The sequence below is a fragment of the Phacochoerus africanus genome, chromosome 2 (genome assembly GCF_016906955.1).
Source record: "Phacochoerus africanus isolate WHEZ1 chromosome 2, ROS_Pafr_v1, whole genome shotgun sequence".
NCBI classification, from domain to species: Eukaryota; Metazoa; Chordata; class Mammalia; order Artiodactyla; family Suidae; genus Phacochoerus; species Phacochoerus africanus.
Genome location: NC_062545.1, coordinates 278,160,556 through 278,173,012, shown reverse-complemented (window position 1 = coordinate 278,173,012; position 12,457 = coordinate 278,160,556). Strand labels below are relative to the sequence as shown.

General features: G+C 60.9%; 1 protein-coding gene across 1 annotated transcript; it reads right to left on the bottom strand.

The window, feature by feature from the left end:
* Positions 1 to 4,059: 4,059 nt before the first annotated feature.
* On the bottom strand, positions 4,060 to 6,478 carry LCN9 (lipocalin 9). The gene is made up of 6 exons (XM_047769649.1): positions 6,383 to 6,478; positions 5,233 to 5,369; positions 4,982 to 5,055; positions 4,616 to 4,726; positions 4,266 to 4,367; positions 4,060 to 4,120 (listed from the first exon to the last, which is right to left on the bottom strand). Exons 1-6 carry the CDS (start codon positions 6,476 to 6,478, stop codon positions 4,095 to 4,097), a joined length of 546 nt encoding a protein of 181 aa, XP_047625605.1. The 3' UTR covers positions 4,060 to 4,094.
* Positions 6,479 to 12,457: the final 5,979 nt, after the last annotated feature.

Genomic DNA, 12,457 nt, shown 5'->3' with positions numbered 1-12,457 from the left:
TGTGGTGGGACTGAGTCCCTTTTTCCCTTGAAAACAAAATCTTTCTCTGATCACAGCAGCCAGAACGAGTGTGGGCACAGAAGAGCTTCGCTCTTGAGGATCCACCGGCTTTGGGGGGGGACGGTCCTGGAGGCAGCTGACTTTTTTATTTTTTAATTGAAGTATAATTGATGTGCAATGTCTCAGGTGTACAAAAATCGACTCTGTTATGCATATGTGTGTGTGTGCATGTGTGTTTTCTATGTACATATAGTTGTTCCGATTCTTTCCCATTAAGAGAAATTCCAGGGTGTTGAATCTAGTTCGCCGGGCGGTAGCTCCGTCCTCGTACACACGGAAGTGTGTGTCTCCGGTCGTACCTGAACACGCCCAGTCGCATCTGATCCGCAGCGCTGTGTACTTTTAACCCCAACTCCTAATGTATCCCGGTTCTTCTCTTTCCCCTTGGTAACCCTAAGTCTGTTCTCTATGTCTATGAGTCCATTTTATTTCATAAGTAATTTCATTTGTGTCCTATTTTTTGTAGGGCCACACCTGTGGCATATGGAGGTTCCCAGGCTAGGGGTCCAATCCGAGCCACAGCTGCCGGTCTACACCGCAGCCACAGCAATGCCAGATCCAAGCCGCATCTGTGACCCACACCACAGGGTGTGGCAATGCCAGATCCTTAACCCACTGAGCAAGGCCAGGGATCGCATCTGCATCCTCTTGGTACTAGTGTGGTTCTTAACCCGCTGAGGCACAGTGGGAGCTCGCCATTTGTGTTCTATTTTAGATTCTGCATGTAAGTGATATCATATAGAATTTCTTTCTCTGACTTACTTTACTTAGTATGAGAGTCTCTAGGTCCATCCATGTTATTGCGAATGGCATTACCTTGTTCTTTTTTATGGCTGAGTAGTATTCCATCGTGTATATACACCACATCTTCTTAATCCATTCTTCTGCTGATGGACATTTAGGTTGTTTCCATGTCTTGGCTGTTGTGATTAGTGTTGCAGTGAACATAGGGGTGCAGGTATCTTTTTGAATTAGGATTTTCTCAAGACAGATGCCCAGGAGCGGGCAGCTTACTTTGTTGTGATAATGTCAGGCCCACCCTGGTCTGTGTGATCCTTCGCTGTGCTTGGACCCTGGCCACCGCAAGTGCCAGCAGTGATCCCAGTCCTTCGGTCACTCCTTGGTGTCTCACCTGTCTCTGACCCCTGGACCGTGGGGCCAGCTTCCCTGCCCACTGCACCTGTTACCTAGTCCCCCTGGGACCTCTGGGTGTGGGTTGGGCAGTAGCCCTCAGGCAGCCCAGCTCCACAACGAGCTTCAGAACCAGGTGCAGAGGGCCAGCGGCCCGGGCACACACTGCTGTGGGCTCAGCTCACCTCTGAGCCTCCCTCTGGGGTGGGCGGGACTTCCCTGTGGTCCAGGGTCATCAGCCGCTCCCTCAAGGGTCCCTCTAGGCAGCCCCTGTTCTGCTTCCCAGACACCAGCTTTCTGCACCAGGAGGCCTTGGCCAAGCGGGCAGCTTCCTGCCTGTCCCCTGAGATGGCCCAGCAGGCTGGACTCAGGTTCCAGGCAGGGAGCTGGACACTGGGCTGGCTGTGGGAGTGCAGGGTGCCCCCAGTCCCCTGGCCGTCCGGGTGGAGCCTCTTTATCCCCGTGTCTGGCAGCAGTGGAAGGGACACACATCTCCGTCCCCGTGGCCTGGAGCCCTGGTCCGCATGCTGCCCGGCTCCGTGATTCCGGACGGACTGTGGCACGAGGCGGTTCCCCAGCCTCTGGGAGTGTGAGCCTGAGGGACTCACCCTTGGGACTTGGGGCCGGCCCCTGGGCCTGTCCTGCTGCTCCCCGCCTGGGCTGTCTATCCCCTGTCCCCTTCCTGGAGATTTCTGGGGCAGGAGTCCCTGGGGAGGGTCTCGGGCTGTGCTCCCCTGCGGAGGGGGTGGAGCCAGCTAGTTCTCAGACTGCGGGTGGGAGGGGCCAGGAACTCCCTCCCTGACCTGCCCAGGGGCTCCCCCTGTGTCAGCAGTTGTGGAGCTCATGTGGGTAGTTTGGTTCCTCTTTGGAGGGGAGATGGAGGAGGCGGAGGGGCCCCAGGTGGGGGGCAGAGAGGCCTGGGGGGCAGGGCACTGAGGGTGGGCTGGGCCTGGGTCTGATCTGAGTTGGTGGTGAGGCTGGGCTGCGGGGGAAGCGCCCCATCTGCTGAGACAGGTGGAGCCTGGTAACACGTTCTCCGTTGACTCGGGAGCACAGAGTCAATGTCCTCTCTCTCTCTCTTTTTTGCTTTTTACAGCCATACCCATGGCACACGGAGGTTCCCAGGCTAGGGGTCGAATTGCAGCGGTAGCTGCCAGTCTCCACCACAGCCACAGCAACGCAGGATCCTTAACCCACTGAGTGAGGCCAGGGATCGGACCCGAGTCCTCATGGATACTAGTCAGATTTGTTTCTGATGAGCCATGATGGGAACTCCCAGCCTCTTTTTATTTTCTTATTTTATTTTATTTTATTTTTTCTTTTTAGGGCCATCCCTGCGGCACATAGTAAGTTCCCAGGTTAGGGGCTGGATCAGAGCTATAGCTGCCAGCCTACACCACAGCCACAGCAACATAGGATCCGAGCCTTGTCTGTGACCTACACCACAGCTCACGGCAACGCCAGATCTTCAACCCACGGAGCGAGGCCAGGAATCAACCTGCGTCCTCGTGGCTACTAGTCGGGTTCGTTACTGCTGAGCCACGACGGGAACTCACCTTTCACTTGCGGGAAGGTACAGGGTCATGCGCAGTTGTGAGGATGAGTGCGGAGGGACCCCTGGTCCTCCTCGTCATCCAGCCTCTGGTGCTGGCACCTCGCGGGACCGCAGGACAGCAGCCACCGGAAGCCGGGCTCGGTACCACTCTCCCCGTGCGGACCCCCCATCCCAGGCACCGAGGGTGTGTGGATTTAGTGCCAGGCTGTGTCCACTGCAGTCCAGACCCAGAACGACCCACCACAAGAGCCCCTCCTGCTGCCCTTGTAAGCCACACCCACCCCCTCTGGCCCCTCCCACCCCAATCCCCCTAAGTCACCGGTTTTGTCACTTGGAGATTGTCATGCCAACAGAATCCACAGCGTTGCCTTTTGGGGTTGGCTGCTTGACACAATTCCCTCGAGACCCCTGGGCCCACGCCTTTCACGTGGAGCTGTGTCTGGTGTGTGGCCGGACCTCACTTTATCCAGCCGCCTGCCTGCGGGGGGATGTGGGCTCTCACAGCTGGGTGACCGTGGGCAGAGCCGCGTAGAGGTTTTTGTGTGTCACTTTGTCCCGTCTCTCAGGGTGGGTGCTTTTAACCCAGGAAATACCTGGGGATGGTCAGGACCCTCCCCCATGTATTCGCTGAGAGGTGGGGGCCCGGCGCACTCCCTTGGGACCTCTCCCCAAACCTCATGGACCCTCATCAGGGGTGCTCGGGGCCCCCACTTCTCGGGTGAGATGGCTCCGGGGGCCAGTTCCCGGGGAAGGAGGGGGTGATCTTGGCTGGGGTGGGGCTGGTGCCTGAGGAGGGTGGGCAGCTGGAGAAGGGGCCCCCCCACATGTCCGTATTCAGAGCTCAGCGTCCAGAACCTGAGAAGGGACTTTTATGGAGAAGTCGCTTTGCAGGTGTGATTGAGGCCGTGAGACACGGTCACCTGGATTATTGGGGGTGGGGAGGGCTACATCCACCGGCAGGTGGACCTGCAGGAGACAGAAGAGGAGAGACAGGGACACGGAGGAGGAGCCGTGTGACTCCGGAGCTGAGGCTGGGTGATGTGCTCACGGGCCGAGGAGCTGGGGCCTCCTGGGGCAGCTCAGGCTGGGGTTCAGACTCGGGGCTGCAAAGCTGCAAGAGAATACCTTTCTGGGTTTTGAGGGCCCCCGTTTGTGGTCCAGTGTCCCGGCCACCCCAGGACACAGACCCCACCACCCCGGGAGGTGCCCGTTACTCGCGCAGGAGACCCCCCCCCAGGGGCAGGGTGAGGGATGGGCTGTGAGAAGGGGCCGCACCCGGTGCACCCCGCTCCTCGGCCGCCCGCCCGCCCGGGCCGAGCTCACGCACCGAAGGCCTGGGTGGTCTCCTCTACCTCCCGTATCTGTAACAGGGATCTGGGGAGAGAGCCGGGCTCTCAGACGGGGCCTTGCCGAGGTGCCTGTCCCACCCTAGGGTCTCGGCTGCCGCCGGGGCCCGGCTGAGCGGGAGCCTCAGCTCCTCCCCGCCCCGGCTGCTGGCGTCGAAGGGCGCGAGCCCTACCTTGATGGCTCAGGCTGATGATATTTTCCGGGCCAAGCCCGTAGGTTTTGCAGACTTTTTCAAATCTGTGCAGGAAGCTGGGTTTCAGCTCTGAGAGCCGTCCTGACGACAGAACGGCAGGGGCCAGAGGTCCTTCAGGGGCCCCTTGGCACCGTGTGGAAGGGTTTGGGCCGCAGAGAGAGGACACTGGTGCCAAGTTGGGGCGGGGGGGGGGGTCCGCGCTGGCCCTGGACTGGATGGCCTGCGGGCGGCCTGGCTGTGGGCCCCTTGGGGTGTGGCGAGACCCCACCAGGGCAGGGCCTGACTTGAGAGGCGGGGTCCCCGGGGCGGGGGGGGGGGGGAGGCGGTACCGTAGAGCGCCAGCACTTGCGTCTTCGTCCCGTTTCTGATGTTCTGGAGACGGAAGGTCACAAACAGCCGGTAGTCTGTCTCCGAGACCAACAGCCTGTTCTCCCCCAAGTCTGCGAGGACGCTGGGCTCAGCGCCTGCGGCCCCGGGAGGGCGGCCCAGGGCACGGACAGAGGGCCCCACCTCGCCCCCGGGACCCTCGCCCCCTCACCTCCCTAAGCCCCAGGCTGGCCCTCCCCCCCCCCGGGGGGGGGGGCCCTGAGCGGTCACATGTCAGGCCCACTCCTCTCACTTTTTTAAAATCCCCGCCATCAGCCCGGGCCCCGAGGGAGGGGGCCCCAGACAGGGCGGAGCCCGCGCCCACTCACAGGCCAGCGTGTATTCCCCGTTCCTGTCCGTCCTGTCACAGACCACGGCCACCTCCACGCACTCCCCGTGCAGCCTGTGGACCGTCTGGAGTGGAGCAGCCTCCGTCCCCGGACCCGCCCCAGCCTCAGCGCTCCGCGGCCCCCGCCCCCGTGCCCCTGCCCGACATGCAGCCCCCTGGAGCCCCCCGGAGGAGGCTGCTTCACGGGTGGGGGCGGAGGCGAGAGTCCCGTGGGGCGGGGGGGCTCCTCACATGAAGTGGAAATTGAACTTCAGACGGCCGTCTTCGAGGCTCTCGATGCTCTGCACGAAGACATGCAGGTCCCCGTTTTCCTCTATGCGCTTCATGTCGTCAGAGGCCATGGAGATGGAGTACCAGGTCCCCGACACCTGGGGGCGACGCCGCAGTGGGTGCTGGGCCCCTCCCCTCCCAGGACCCCTCTGCCCTCCTAGGACCCCCTCTGCCCTTCCAGGACCTCCTCTGCCCTCCCAGGACCCCTCCCTTCCCAGGACCCCTCTGCCCTCCCAGGACCCCTCTGCCCTCCCAGGACCCCACCCCTCCCAGGACCCCTCTGCCCTCCCAGGACCCCTCTGCCCTCCCAGGACCCCACCCCTCCCAGGACCCCACCCCTCCCAGGACCCCTCTGCCCTTCCAGGACCCCTCTGCCCTTCCAGGACCCCTCTGCCCTCCCAGGACCCCCTCTGCCCTCCCAGGACCCCTCTGCCCTCCCAGGACCCCTCTGCCCTCCCAGGACCCCTCTGCCCTCCTAGGACCCCACCCCTCCCAGGACCCCTCTGCCCTTCCAGGACCCCTCTGCCCTCCCAGGACCCCACCCCTCCCAGGACCCCTCTGCCCTCCCAGGACCCCTCTGCCCTTCCAGGACCCCTCTGCCCTCCCAGAACCCCTCTGCCATTCCAGGACCCCTCCCCTCCCAGGACCCCTCTGCCCTCCCAGGACCCCCTCTGCCCTTCCAGGACCTCTCTGCCCTTCCAGGACCCCCTCTGCCCTCCCAGAATCCCTCTGCCCTTCTAGGACCCCTCTGCCCTCCCAGGACCCCACCCCTCCCAGGACCCCACCCCTCCCAGGACCCCTCTGCCCTTCCAGGACCCCTCTGCCCTCCCAGGACCCCCTGCCCTCCCAGGACCCCTCTGCCCTCCCAGGACCCCTCTGCCCTTCCAGGACCCCCTCTGCCCTCCCAGAACCCCTCTGCCCTCCCAGGACCCCTCTGTCCTCCTAGGACCCCTCCCTTTCCAGGACCCCTCTGCCCTCCCAGGACCCCTCTGCCCTCCCAGGACCCCTCTCCTCCCAGGTTGCCATAGCAGCTGGGAGCGAGAGGCCCCAGGAACAGCTTCTGGTTGCAGATCCAAACCCCCAGGTGAGGGCAGGCCAGGCCTCGGGTCACCCTAGCTATGTCATAGTTTCTCCGCACGATGGTTCGGGGGCTGAGGTCCTGGGCAGAGACCAGGCTCAGCCACAGACTTAGCAGGAGCAGCGCCATGACCTCGGGGCATGCCTGGCCTGCCACCTGCCCCCTTTATACCCGGTCCTGTGCTGTGGTTTCCGGCCTGTGGCGCCGCCCCGTCCTCCCCACAGGCCGCTGTTGCTGGGAACTTGGCCAAGAGTTGCCACGGCCGCCCCCACAGCTCCCAGTGTCTGCCCGCAATGGCTTCCACTGGAGGCTGCCTGGATGGGGCTCCGACTGGGTCTGAAGCTGCAAAGGGCAGTGGGGACGGGCAGGCATCTTGGCCAGAAGCCCTGGTGGCCACAGAGGCAAATGACACCGTGGCCTTGCTGGCTCGCGGAGCCACAGGACCTGAGCAGCAAAGGGTGGTACCGTTGGAGCAGCCAGCCCCTCCCAGCCCTGCCCCACCTGGGCGCTCAGATTCGAGAGCATGCGCACGCTCGGGCAGCCACGTGTACGGGTCAGGGTCCCAGAACAGACGTGGGCAGGCCCCGTCCTCCCGCTGCATCCAGGTACTGGGGGGCTCGTGGTCGGGGCTCAGGGTGGGGGCTGAGCTGGACTGACCAGGACAGTGGACCCTAAATCCTATTTTAAATGACAGGCACAGTGTATTTATTGACCGAATACCTTTTTTATCAAGCAACTGCTACATCCAGGCGCTGGGATTAGAGTTAAGCCCCTGTTCTCAGGAGAGCCGTGCTCTGGGCAGGGTGACCCTGAACAAACAGGAAACGACGCACGGTGGCTTCACGGGCTCGCCTCCTCACCTGCTGCCTGACCCGACGGCTGGCCTTCCCTGTGTCCCTGAGTGAGCCGAGCCCGCCCTGACGGGCACCTCTGTCCTGCTCAGTGTGGGGCCCGGATCACCCACCTGCAGAGCACACCGCTCCTGTCACGTCCTGTTCTTTTTGGTCACCCTGGCTTGACCATCAGCCGTCGGCAGCTTCTTTGCTCACAGTAGGGTCCCCACCCTCGGTCACCGTGAGAGCAGGGGGCACGGTAAGAGGACAGGGAGGGTGTGGGGACAGAGCTGGCGCCTTTGGTCCATGCGAGCAATTCCTGGAGACTGGGTGGGGAGATGCTTCTTCCCAGAAACCCTCTCCGCTCACCCACGTCCCCACGACTCCCATTTGAAGGTCATGGTCTGTCTCGGAGGCAGCTATGATGTGTCTGCCGGCGTCAGGATTTCCATGAGCTCCCGGAGGAGCAGGGCTTCTGGTGGTTTGGCCCTGGGACTATGTGACTCTCTGAGATGACGCCTGCTTGAAGGGCCCTCCTGGTGGGATGCACTGGGCTCTGACCCCAAGTCCCTGCCAGCAGCCATGGCCGGTCCCCACCCTCTCGCTCCCGTGCTCGCGGGGGTCACCTCCCCATCAAGATGCTCCGTCAACATTCTGCTCCGTGAACGACGACAGAAACAGACACGGACTCACAGACCCGCAAACGCACGTGCATGCACACTCACATGTGTGCACACACAGGGCCCGCCCCACACCCCTCCAAGCTCCAGTCCCATCTCCGCACTTTTCTTCACAAATTTCTCCAAACAGAACCTAATATCTGCTTGAATGGGAAAATGGAATGACGAAAAATAGGGAGAAAGTATCTCAAAAGTTTTCTTGACTTTTAGGTAAAGATGGTGTCATAGGCAGGTGGGTGGTGGATGGATGGACCAAGGGATGGATGGTGGATGGAAGGTCGGGTAGATAGAGGATTGGAGTTAGGGTTAGGGTTAGGGTTAGGGGTTAGGGTTAGGGTTAGGGTTAGGGTTCGGGTTCGGGTTCGGGTTCGGGGGTTCGGGTTAGGGTTAGGGGTTAGGGTTAGGGTTAGGGTTAGGGGTTAGGGTTAGGGGTTAGGGTTCGGGTTCGGGTTCGGGTTCGGGTTCGGGTTCGGGTTCGGGGGTTAGGGTTAGGGTTCGGGTTCGGGTTCGGGTTCGGATACGGGTTCGGGTTTGGGGTTAGGGGTTCGGGTTCGGGTTCGGGTTCGGGTTAGCTTTAGGGTTCGGGTTAGGGTTAGGGTTAGGGTTAGGGTTAGGGTTAGGGTTAGGGTTCTGGTTCGGGTTAGGGTTGGGTGAGGGTTAGGGTTAGGGGTTAGGGTTAGGGTTAGGGTTAGGGTTCGGGTTAGGGTTGGGTGAGGGTTAGGGTTAGGGGTTAGGGTTCGGGTTCGGGTTCGGGTTCGGGTTCGGGTTAGGGTTAGGGTTAGGGTTTGGGTTAGAGTTAGGGTTAGGGTTGGGTGAGGGTTAGGGTTAGGGGTTAGGGTTAGGGTTTGGGTTAGGATTAGGGTTAGGGTTAGGGTTAGGGTTCGGGTTAGGGTTGGTTGGGTGATATAGGGCAGGGTGATGGATGGTGGGTGGGTGGATGGATGGTGGGAGGCTGGGTGTTTGGGTCGCAGACGACGGATGCTGAGGGGATGGATGGCTGGCTGGATGGATATTGGTGGTATAGGATGGTCCCCAGGCATGAGTGAAAGGGGCTGAATGTTTTAGGGTAACAGATATGGAGAGACTGGTTTCTTATGGTTGTTGGTGCCATGGAGAGATTCTGGCCCTAAAAAGCCCCACCCCGTGGTGACACTTCTGGGATTCCTCCAGCTGTAGGGCATGCTCACTTCTTGGGGCTCTGGGACAACCTGGTGGCACTGCTTCACCCTCATCCAGGTTGGGCATCACGTGATGTTTTTCTTTCACGCTCGCTTCTCATCACGGACTATGACAGGTCCTTAGCACACAGGTGATCCAGGCAGCACAGGTACCCAGAACTGTCATGTGGCTGCAAGGATCCCATCCTCTGGGAGATAAAAAGGGAGCCCTGGGAGCCACCCCCTGGCTGCCACTGCCCCCCGTGTCCTTGCTTCTGTGGACGCGTGGGCTCCCACCAGCTCTTCCGACACAAAGCTACACCAGCTGTCCATCAGCTGGGTCTCACCTGGGCCCAGAAACCCCTGTAGGATGCCTCTGTCTTGCTCTGCTCGCGGGGCAAGCAGGTGGAGGAGGGCTGGGTGGGCTCTATCTTATTCACGGTAGATGTTCCATGCAATTGCCGGTGGCTGTGTCATGCTTCCCAGAGGGCTCCCAGCCTCCCTGAGACCCTCTCCCTTCCCAGTGGGACCTGGTTTGGTCACTCAGAATTTGGGAGGGACCCACTGTTTTCCAGACAAGTGGGTCTCAGGTGACATCCTGCTGTCCAAGGAAAGAGCTGTTGGGACCCATCTATAAGCGTCTCTCCCCACCTGGGAGCAGGTGTCTGAGCAGACACCCTCTCACCTGGGAGCAGTTATCTGTGCAGGCGTCTCTCACCTGGGCTTCCGTCTCTAAGTCTCAGAAATGGTTCTGCAGTAGGACAGCTTCGGCTGGACTAGAGGTCCCCCGAGTAGAGTTGGCGTGGCTGCAGGTCGATGCTATGAGAGAGCGCCCCGCGGGGACGTGGGGGTGACCTGCGGCCCGCCAGTGATCAGGAGGGCTCCCCTGGGGCCCCTCCTTGGGCAGCACAGACCAGATGGCCTGACCCCCACTGGGGCACAGGCTTTGGGCCCAAAGTGAAGGAGGAGAGATGCCCCTGCTGGGGTCAGGACGTGGCAGATGTGGCTCATGCCTGCTCCTGACAACCTCGAGCCCCCGCCCACCCCCACCGGCCCGGCACATGCTCCGTTCTCCACACGCTGCGGAAGGGCCGTTCCCTACCGGGTCCCTGGAGAGCCCGGGGCTGCTGGGTCCATCTAGATATTCAGTTAGGTGACCTCCAACCCGGCCTCCTGCTGGGACCTCCTGAGGAGTCCAGAGAGCGGGTCTCGGCCCCCTGGGAGTTCTGCAGCCGCCCCCCACAGTGCTCCAGACTCAAGTCTTTGGAGGTTAGCGGAGGAGCCAATACTCCCCTGTGGGGAGAGGCAGCTTGGGCCAGCGCCACCTCCCGGCTCTTTCGCCTCCAAAGGGTCCCAGGCCTGGCACAAAGGCCATCAGAGAGCCCCCCCTTCTCTTTGGCACAGCAAGGACGGGGATGGTGCAGGAGGAGGGTCTGAGCCCGTGTGAGAGCTTCCTCCTGGACTGTGGGGTCCCAAGGAGGCTGGGGTGGGCTTGGCCCCAGAATGAGAAGCCTGGTCCCCTCATCGAGGCCCCTGGAAGAGCATCCAGGCAGAGGGAAGGGAAGCTGTGAAAGTGCAGAGGCTGCAATGGGACCCAGAGAGACGGCACGGGGCCCAGGGGCGGCATGTGGGAAGGATTCTGCTCTCAGAGCGAAGGGGAGAGCAGGGCGGGGCTTCCTTCTCTTCCGCCCCCTGTGCCGGGTCGGCCTGTGCACAGGGGATCCACATTCAAGGTCAGCCTTGGCTGCTGGGAGAAGCAGGTGTGTCCAAGTCACTTGCTCTGGGACATCGGGGCAATGGGGTCCGGCTGGCCCACTGCCTGGGGTCTGCCCTCCTTGGGGACGGAGCCCAGGACCCGGGAGGCCTTCTGAGCGGAGGTGCCCTCAACACGCTCAGCGTTGTCCACAGGCAACTGCCCAGCAGGCGAACACGGGGCCAAGTATGAGTGCAGAGGAGCCGGCCCCGCGGCCAGAGAGGCAGGGACTGGAGCGAGGGTGCCACCGCCTGCGCCACTTCGGGGCACGGAGACAGTGCGGCCGGCAGACACCTCGACTCGTGCCTTCTGGCCCCACGCCTGCCGGAGAATGAATCTCTGTCCTCTGAAGACAATAGTTTGTGGCACTTTGTGGCAGTAGCCCCAGGAATTTCATACACCTTGTGTGGGTCTGACTTTCTCAGTAATAAAAGGGAACATGTTTCCAGGTAAATGCGGGACCACGTTACGCTCATGGCGGGGGGCGGGGGGGGTTGGGGGGACTCTCTGGGGAGTGAGATCACAGGCCATCCTCGTTCCACTGCATTTCCCCGCAGCCCACAGATATTCTAACAGGAAGCGGGCTTTTTGTTTTTGTTTTTGTTTTTTTGCTTTTTAGGGCCACACCCGTGGCATAGGGAGGTTCCCAGGCGGGGGGTCTAATCGGAGCTGTCCCTGCTGGCCTACGCCACAGCCACAGCAATGCCAGATCTGAGCCACGTCTGCAACCTATATCACAGCTCACGGCAACGCTGGATCCTTAACCTACTGAGCGAGGCCGGGGCTCGAACCTGCAACCTCATGGTTCCTAGTCGGATTTGTTTCCACTGCTCCACGTCGGGAACTCCTAAGTGTGCTCTTTTTGTGGCCAGAGGGATGGGTACTTAAAGAACATTCTGGAAAGCGGAAGAGGGGGTTTGCTTTCTGGGGACGAATCCGCTGCCCGGGGGGCGGGGGTGGGGTCGGGGGCCACTCTCTGCGTCATACGCGTGAACACACACCGCTTGGGTCGCCTCCCTGCCGGGTCAGTCTCTAGGCAGCAGGAGGGACGACGGAGGAAGCGAGAATCGAAAGACAATTGGAAACACCCTTCCTTTGTGCCATGTTTTAGAGTCCATGTATGAGAGACATCATACGGCATTTGTCTAGAGAATGTATAGATATGGCTCAGTGGGTTACCAACCCAACCAGTATCCATGAGGATGCGGGTTCGGTCCCTGGCCTTGCTCAGTGGATTAAGGATCCCGCGTTGCTGTTGCTGGGGTGTAGGCCAGCCACTGGGGCTCCAGTTTGACCCCTAGCCCGGGAACATCCATTTGCCAAGGGTGTGGCCATAAAAAAAAAAAAAGAATGTGTATACATGTATGGGTCACTTTATAGCAGAAAATTTTTATTTATTTATTTATTAAAAAATTTATTTTTGTCTTTTTGCCTTTTCTAGGGCTGCTCCTGCGACATATGGAAGTTCCCAGGCTAGGGGTCCAATCAGAGCTGTAGCCACCGGCCTACGGCAGAGCCTCAGCAACACGGGATCCGAGCCGCGTCTGCAACCCACACCACAGCTCACGGCAACGCCGGATCCTTAACCCCCCGAGCAAGGCCAGGGATTGAACCCACGACCTCATGGTTCCTAGTTGGATTCATTAACCACTGAGCCAGGATGGGAACTCCTATAGCAGAAATTT